At 41.5% G+C, this 8,912-nt stretch overlaps 1 protein-coding gene across 1 annotated transcript in view; it reads left to right on the top strand.

Moving 5' to 3' along the window:
- Positions 1–5,422, top strand: part of BROX (BRO1 domain and CAAX motif containing) — a 16,740-nt gene extending 11,318 nt beyond the window's left edge. The window contains exons 12-13 of the mRNA XM_008630347.2: positions 429–588; positions 1,062–5,422. Of these exons, the coding sequence (XP_008628569.1) occupies positions 429–588; positions 1,062–1,148 (247 nt within the window). The 3' untranslated portion in view covers positions 1,149–5,422. The remainder of the gene's footprint in view (positions 1–428; positions 589–1,061) is intronic.
- Positions 5,423–8,912: the final 3,490 nt, after the last annotated feature.

Raw genomic sequence — 8,912 nt, forward strand, 5'->3', positions numbered from 1 at the left:
TTGCCCTGTAGCCCGTCTTTGGGGGGGCTGCTGTGTTGTTGCCATTATCCACTGTGGCACATTAAGACTGTTTAGGAGAAGAACTGTCCTTTTCATCTTTGGGAAGTATTTTAAATCCTCATTTGTATTTTGAAGGGGTTTTTTTTCAACAAAAGATGCTCTTCTCATTGAAGCACTGGGAATAATGGTTATTAAGTAGGAGAAAACCCACCACACTATTAGGGAACAAACAATAATACTAAGAAGGAGTTGCTTTTGTTCTTGTGAATCTTGCTGGCAAAATGCATGTTAGGCAGTGCCTTAACGAAATGGAAGAGAGCAGCAGTGATTGCCACTGTGAAAACCCAGATTGCTTAGTTTAAAATTGCAGACAAGACTTGCAGAGATGGTGCATTGTATTTTAAGTACCTTTCTGTATTCTGTTCCAGCTATTTCCAGAAGGTGCCAGCAGAGGCTCCCCAGCTGGAACTGAAAGCAAACTATGGCTTAGTAGAGCCTGTTCCTTTTGAGTTTCCTGCCTTGAACACACACTGGACTCCTGAAACAGTTGCAGCATTTGATCTCACCAAGAGGCCAAAGGATGACACTGTAAGATAATCCCATGTGCTGTTCTTTCCACTAGCTTTATTCTGTGTATCATACAGTTAGCTTTATTCTGTGTATCATACATATACATATAACACTCCCCAGCTCAGTGTAGGAAGCAGACACAAGGCTACCACTTAAGCTCATCCTTCTGCTGTGCCAGGGGCAAGTCAATTAACCTCTGCCACACTGCCAGCATCTAGAAATTCAGGTCATTTTTTACTAAGTCCTGTAACATTACAAGAGTGAATGCTAGAGAAAGATTCTTTTTTAGAAAAGGATTCATTTAAGGATGCTGAAACAGAGAATAGTTAGCTTTTCCCCCTTGCTTGAGGCTTACTCAAAGTCTTCAGCCTTGAAAAGAGAGGGGACTGTTAGATTATAACATGTCAAGTTAGCTGTGCATAAATACTGTGCAGATACAGTGGTTTGTACTTGTGGTATTAAGTTGGGGTTTTTTTTCTTCTTGTTTGCAGGCTAAACCAAAACCAGATGAAGAAGTAAAACCTCTGAAGGAACCAGATATAAAGCCTCAAAGAGACAGTGGATGCCAGATTTCTTAAATGCCATAAGTGCTTTGAATTCACTTTGAAACTCCTATTCATAGGACTCTGGGGCTTTAGTTCTGATCTCCCTTTTTTGATTCCCCTTTTTTCATTTAGAAGACTAATTTAATTTACCTTTGTTAATATGTGTCTATCTTGCTTAAGAATGTGGTGGATTTCTAGGAGGTTATTTATATCTGAATTATTTTTGGTTTTAGTGGGATATCATAGAATGAATGGGCTTAAATGTTCCTATTGTGCCTCTAGGGAGTTTCTTTTTGTGGGTTTAGTTTTACACACAAATAGCAAAGGAAGTATCATGATTGCAATGCTTGAGGATTTTTCCATTACCTTATATGCTGTATCATGTCCAGTTCTGCAAACAGAAGTTTGCATGAACAGTTATATTTATTCAAGTTTTGTCATTCAGACTTAGCACCCTGTTGTGTTCCAGTTCACCTAACTGTAGTGAGGGAAGAAAATCTGGGTTTGGTTTGTAACACTCCTATGGTATTTCACAGGACTTTCACAGAACCTGGGAAACCTCAAGTTCTGCATAACTGGAGCACAATTTATGTTCTGAAACTATTAGTCTCCGTTCTTTTCTCTACAGATTAGGGTTTTTATATCAGAATTTGTAGTAAGGTACCTTAGCTTGTCTGTTCTTTAATCAAAATTCTTGAGTATCAAAGTGTATCTGAAAGTGATGCAGCAAGTAATATGAAAGTGCTTAAAAGCAATGCATCACTGTGACATTTGTTCAGAGTTTTTGAATCTTCAAAGCTTTGTTAAGTTTGAAGGCTGCAGACAGTTCAGATCTCCTGGCGCTGGGGTTCCTGAAGCTGTCATGCTAAGGTAATGGATTTGTAAGCTGTGTTTCCATCTGGGTGGTGTCTATAAGAAGCTGTCAGGAGAACAGGGAGGAAAGATGAGCTGAAGAGCTGATGGCATAACTGGGAAGCCAAGCTCTAGATTTCCTTTATGCCCTGTGTAAACAGTGCTGCTTCTCAGCTTGTGCAGTATTTCACTGAAATCAGCTCTTTCTGAAGAAAACTTGCCAAAAGCCAAGCCCAGTCAAGGCTGAGAAAGAAAGGATTTTGTAGAACTTGCTGCTTCCATTTCTGCCTGCTGTGGAAAATGTGACAGCATTCTTCAGTGCTGAGCACTGCAAAACACCCATGACAACAAAAACATCTTTCTGATTTGCTGCAAATGCAAAGGAATATGATGCATATGTTGAAGTGAGAGCCTTGCAATCCCCAGCTGCTGCACTTCTCTTTGCCTGAGAAAGAAGCTGGGCAGCCTGACAAGGTTCACCCTTTTCAGCAAATGTGATGGCATCAGCACTTACCATGATGTAAACTGTACACTTTGTACTCTTTGTTCACCTTCCACTGTGCTGTAATTCAGTGCTTCTAAAATCTTTCATGGTGCTTGGAGTCACTTAGCTTAGAGAGCAGGTGTGTATCTCCTTGAAGGCCTGTGGCACAAAAGCTGTTGAGGATGTTAATAGGAAGCTCAAGACTCTTCCTGAGATACTAGAGCAAGCTACAGAATTTGTTGCTACAAAAGGCAAAGAGGTTTTTAATGCTGGCTGTTGTGGGTTGATCAAATGCAGACCTCCTTGCTTCCCGTGCTGGATTTTTCCTTCTGTCAGTCCGGCACATAAAAATAAGTGTAAAGTGAGCTGAATTTCTTTGGAAGAAGTTTCTGTTCCGCAGGGGCCTAGAGGATAATGAGTATCAAGAAGAATACATATCTAAAATGGCTCCATTTCTTCTGGTGCTGCACAGGGACCTGGGCTATGTTTCGTGAAGAGTTACTCAAATCTGTTCATAACTTGATCAGTTGACTCAATAGACTTCTTGCATTGTTAAAAGACCAGCCTAGGTTTTGCCAGAGTGGAGTGTGGAGTTAGTTTTCTTATATAGATTTTAATTCTAAAAATGTATTCCAGCTGTAGTCATCAACATTTGCTCAGCCTGCTCCCTTTAAGGATTGAGATACAGTTAACTCCGTTTCATAATCACAATTTTTTAGTTACTCATTGTTTTTCAGAATTCTTTGTCAATATGTACACTTCTCAACTGAATTAGTTTTCTTTCTGTAGATCCTGTTTTCCTTCCCCTCATTTTCCCTTCCATCTGCTACAAACCGTGGCACAGACTTAGCCTTGCTTGCTAGTGCACGTGTAGATCCTGGGACTCATTTCCAATGCAGCTTTTACCCATGGGTGGGTTCCAGTATAGGAATATCTTAAAATCAAATTAACAAATCATGACTAAATCGTTCCCAAACAACTTGGTAGGAGAGATTATTTTACGGACTTGGAATTCTTTGGACGCTTTCTCAAACCAAGTGGTTTGTCTGAATCAAGTTCACTGTAAATAGTTTGGGGCATAACCAAGTGAATTGTGTCAGATGATGACATTGCTTAAGCCTAGCCGTGTAACCTCTTATGCCATAGCTGTTTCAGTAAATATGATGTAGTAGTTTAAAAATAGACTAATGGAACAAACTAATTCACTTAACATGTGTTGCTTTTCAAGACAAACTTTGTTTACTTGTAGCTAAAATCCTGTGGCAAACATTGGATGGTTTTGCCAAAAAAGAAGAAACTGGAGACTGTTTAGTTTGCAAAGTAGAGAGAGCTGTGAGGCAATGAGCAGCTTTCCCTTCTGGTTTTGTTGGGTAGTAGGAATTACTGTAAATAGGATATAGATTAACTGATCAATATGTTTAAGAATGTGGGTGAATGAACTGGGAGTTTCAGTCAATCTGGAAACCCAGCAGCCATGTTCCTTCTATTATAGTTCCCTTTAGTAATTTTTAAGAGTGAGGTATTTTGAATGGTGACTTTTTAATATTCTAATGCTGCAAGAGCCTGATTTTGTGGCCTCTCTCTGGTTTTAGAGGTTCTCATGGCTAAGCCTGCAAATCTTATTGGTGTAAATAGTCTTTAAAATTCTGTGCCCCATCTGAAGCAGGACAGAACTGCAGCTGAATGAAATACAGAGTGCTGGGCCCTCTGTTTTGTGCTTTAAGAAAAGCAGTGATTGTCTTTAGTCTACTATAAACCAAACCATTAAGCTCTTTGTAGGATTTCTATTCAAATACACTTTCTCCATGTATTTAAATACACTTCCTCCATGTTCCGTGTTCCTGGGTTTTCAGTAGTTACTCTCCATCCAGCATGTGACAGCTGAGGGACTAAACCTGGCCCTTGGATGCTGATGTCTGCCTCCTGGATTTGATAGAGGAGTTTTGCCTGTCAGCCCAGGGATGGAGTTTGGTCACTTGGATGTTCAGCATGGATACGTGGTGTGTCTGTAAAGATGGTAGTGGTTCATACAATGAGCAGGAAAATGGATCCCTGTGTCTGTGTAGAATAGAGACAACTTTGCACTTTAGAATTTTCTTGTCTTGCAAATTTGGTACAATACAGTATGGTTGTAAATACTCCTTCATTTTGTTGCACTGATTTCAGTACTGTGCTATGGGTGAGGTTTTAATGGGAAACAGTGCTAAAATGTATTTTTAATTGTGTATAAAACAAACTCATTAAGCATATCTCTGCCATTAGTATTGGGGAGCACAAGAGGAGGCAGTAGCTCATCTGTTTTCCATGGGAATTCCAAGAAGTGAAGACTTTCTGTCTGTTGGCTGCAGGGTGAAACATTTCATCCCACCCCTGTGTCTGGTATCTAAACTGAAGTTTCAGCATTAACATAAATCCTGTGCATGCCTATTAATTATTCCTGAAAATATTCTGTCTCTAAAGATCACTGTTAAATCACTATAGTAGCGTAAGCTGCTTTTTCCCCCCTTTTTCTGTGTTTTTTTCCTGTCACTGGCCCAGCTGAGTGAGGAATAAAGCACAGTGAGTAAGACTGGCGTAGAAAAGCCCCTGCAGTGTGTACCTGTCTCCAGATCGTGAGTGCAGTGTAAAGGCCTTTCCACAGGGACCATTGGTTTCACTCAGACCTTTCCCCACTGGTGATGTTCTCAAATTCAACAAAGGTCCCATGGCAACCAAGGGCACCCTCGATTAGCTTTTTATGTAGGAAGGCCTCCCTCCTTTGGTATTGGTGCCTTCATGGATAACAACCTTCCTGAAGTCATCCTGTACTCCGAGTAATCACACTTCAATGGAATCAGCTCTGAGATCACTGACCAAGCAGCCTTACTTTGTGAAGACAGTCACCATGCAGTCTTAAGCTTCATAGTTGGAAAATTTGTATATAACCACAAGTTTCAGAATACCATTTAAAATAAACAATCTTAGAGTATCACGTTTTGTTTCATTATTTAAAATTTTAGCTATAGTAGCAAGGAAAAGGCTCTGTCTTGAATGTTACTTTCTGCAATTTAATGCAACTTTATTAATTATAGGGAATGCTTAATCCTTGCTTAAAGGAGGACTTAAATAAGGAAGATACTTATGTGAAGTGGGTGCATGTGGAAGTAGTAGCTACAATGAAGCATGTCAAGTCCTGGGGCAGGAAGAGAGGAGATGGACTTCCCAAACTCCTGTTCAGAAAAAAGAAAGTAATTAGGTAGGATTTCTTATGGCTATACAAAATCCAGTACTTGCCAAGGTCTGTGATATTGTGGGATATTCTGTATACAATGTGAGGGGGGTTATTTGGGAATAACTTCTCTAATATTCTAGATGAAGCCTCACTAGCACAGTTAGTTCAGTCTTCCCTATCTGAACTAGACATGCATCTGCTGGTGCCTCCAGGAGTCCCATGTGTCTCTCAGAGCCACGTGGTGGTCTTTAATAATTTTGCTTTGTGCCTCCAATCTTTCTGTCTGGCTTTTCCAAAGAAGGACTCACCTTCAGTTTGCAATGTCCATATTGATGGCCTCTGGATGTAAGGCTGCCTTTGCTTTGTTGAGTTGCTGTCAAATCTGAATGTCTGAAACAGGTACCTTGTTCTCTGTGATATCTGGACTCTCTTCTGTGCTGGCCGTGCTTCCCCAGTTTCTGCCAGCACAGCTTAGTCAATACCTTCTCCCCAAACATTGTCAAAAACTGCATAACAGCACAAGCAGAGCCCTCTCAAATGTATAAAAAATTCCCACTGGACTCTGCTGGAGTGATGGCCACCAAGAGTTCGTGTTTTTCCTGCAGTTTTTCCACACAGCTGCCCAGCACAGTGCACCCAGGAGTGGCACCACAGCTTTAAAGTGGGAAGAGGTGTCACAAGTTACACCTTCTACATCATTTTATGTAGGACATCTCTGTAAGGACCAGCAGGGTGGCATCCAGGAGCCCAGGTGTGCTCTGTGACCAGGAGAGCAGCTGTGCCTCCATGGAGGACACTGCCAAGGCCATGGAGCAGGAGCACTGACAAACACAGACAATCCCTTGCTCTGTGTCCCAGCAGCTGCTCTGTCCCAGGGCCTGGCAGCCTCTCCAGGGCATCTGCCCTTTGGGAAGAGAGTGCTGTGATGCTGTGTACATCTGTGTGGGGTTTCTCTCGCATCATGGGCTGGGTTTCTGTGGCAAGGATTGCAGGGGAAAGGCTGCAGGGGCGGCTTCTGTGAGCAGCACCAGCAGCTGCCCCCATGTTGGCCGGAGCCCATTCCAGCCAGCCCCAAGACAGAGCCTCTGCTGGCCAAAGCTGTGCCCATCAGCTGCCTGCTCGTGGCTGTGGGGAAAAGGCCGTGAGGTGGACAATGAGGCCCTGGGCAGCTGGAAATGTGAACCAAGGGCTTCTCTCCTCTGCACACTGCCCTGCCAGTGTACCTCAGCGGGCTGGGGGTGCACAGGAGGCTGTGAGGGGACACAGCGGGGACAGCTAAGCCCCAGTGACCAGAAGGATTTCCCACAGCATATGATGCCATGCTCAGCAGTCAAACCACAGGGATGGAGGTTGGCAGGGGTTCCGCTTGCTCAGAAACTGGCTGGGCATCAGTTTGTTGTTTTTCTTGGGTTTGGAGTTTTTCTCCCTCTCCCTCTTCCTTTTTCTTTTTTAAATTTAGTTAAACTGCCTCTATCTCAACCCACCAGTGTTTTGCCCTTCCAATTCTCTCCGCCAGGGCTAGGAAGTGAGTGAGTGGCTGTGTGGTGCTGAGCTGCCAACTGGGGATAAATCATGACAGTCCTCTGTAAAACCATAACAGCAGCACCCTGTGCACACAACATCTGAATGATGGGATACAAGGAGCATCTGCATATCAGGATTGCAGCAGGAAACAGGAGCTTTAGCCATGGATGTTTAGAAAAAATCACAAGTATGACAAGAAATCTCCACCCAGCAAAACATCAGTATTAAAAATGGAGAAAGTCACAAATACAGGAATTGTGGTATTTACAAAGACCACCAAGTGAGTCTTCCAATAGCCACATTAAGTATGACACAACTGAGGCTGATGTGAACCTTTCCTCTGGAGAGCTCAGTCATGGAGTTAAGAATTTGTGGGATAAAACATGCAACTTTGCCATTTTTGTCTTGTTTGGTTTGACAGACTGGCAAACAGGATACAGGTGATGTATCTCCAAGACTTTGTTCTTTCCAAATTCAGATCTCTGTATGGCTGTTGCATACACTAACTATTCTAGCAAAACCTGCTACTCATGGTAGAATTACTTAAAGCAAATAATATATTAGCTGAATCTGGCCAGTGTGAGGAGATCAATTAGAAGAGGCTGCAGGCTTTCTTCTTTGCAAAGTAGCAGATCATACTGCAAGCTGAATGGTACAGAACTGTGTTTGGTGCAACTTCACAGATTAACTTGTTTTTATGCTCAAAATTAAAGCTTTCTTCTTGTTTCCATAGTTCACAGTATCCTTGGAGGCTGTATCTCTGGTTTGGGGCAGCTTGAGTTGCAACCACTTAATTCCTTAGCAAATTAAAGTTTTTTCTTCCCTTTTATTTTTTAATTTTAATATGATTGATTAACTTACTTGAAGGATGGATTAACTGGAATGCAATCACTACTCAAGCAACAAAGCTGGCACTTTGATATTTTTTCTCCTTTTAATACTGACTGTTGTTGTCTCAAGGGATTATTACCAGGATTTAAAACCCTTGATGATTTTTAAAATTAGCTATTTTTTTTTGTTCAAATGATATAAATTCTATCAATACAGTTCAGACTACACTGCTTAGTATAAGCCCATCAGCTTTTTCCAAAGGGTACATTTTACAATACCCACAAAGGAGCTTTTGCATGCCCCGATGCAGCCTTAGTGGATGAAAACAGTAGAAAACCTTGGTTATCACAGAGGTAGACAACAATCAGTGCATGGTATGTTAGATATGGTATGAATTTTGTGCAAACTTCACAGTTAGACCCCTGTGGCAGAAAGCACTTGCAGGAAAATCAGAATAGGATGATTCTAATCAAGGGTGGACCAAGGAAGATCAAGTAATTCTTGACAGGTTTGTTAAATTTGAGCCATGTATCACTAGGTTTAGTCAGCCTGACTAAGGACTTCCTTGTTCCTGTATTTCAAACTGCAGAAACTTTTAAGTATTTAAGTATGAATTGACCAGAAAAAGAATCCACATAAAGCTTAAAATCAGATTACATGAATTCCTGTGAAAAGTACTGTAATACGTGGTAGATCCTTAGGAATATAAGAGGAAATTAATGAACAGAGAAAGGGGAAGATGTTGAACTCAAAGCCACATTAAAATTCAAACGATTTGCTTTTGGCAACACAGCTTTAAAAACCCCCATGCTGTAACTATCAATGGAAAATCCTTTTTACTGGCGAGGCAGATACAAAGTCTCTCTGCAGCTTCCACAATTTTTTCTGTCTCCTG

This window comes from Corvus brachyrhynchos, unplaced genomic scaffold, assembly GCF_000691975.1.
Source record: "Corvus brachyrhynchos isolate BGI_N302 unplaced genomic scaffold, ASM69197v1 scaffold101, whole genome shotgun sequence".
Classification (NCBI taxonomy): domain Eukaryota; kingdom Metazoa; phylum Chordata; class Aves; order Passeriformes; family Corvidae; genus Corvus; species Corvus brachyrhynchos.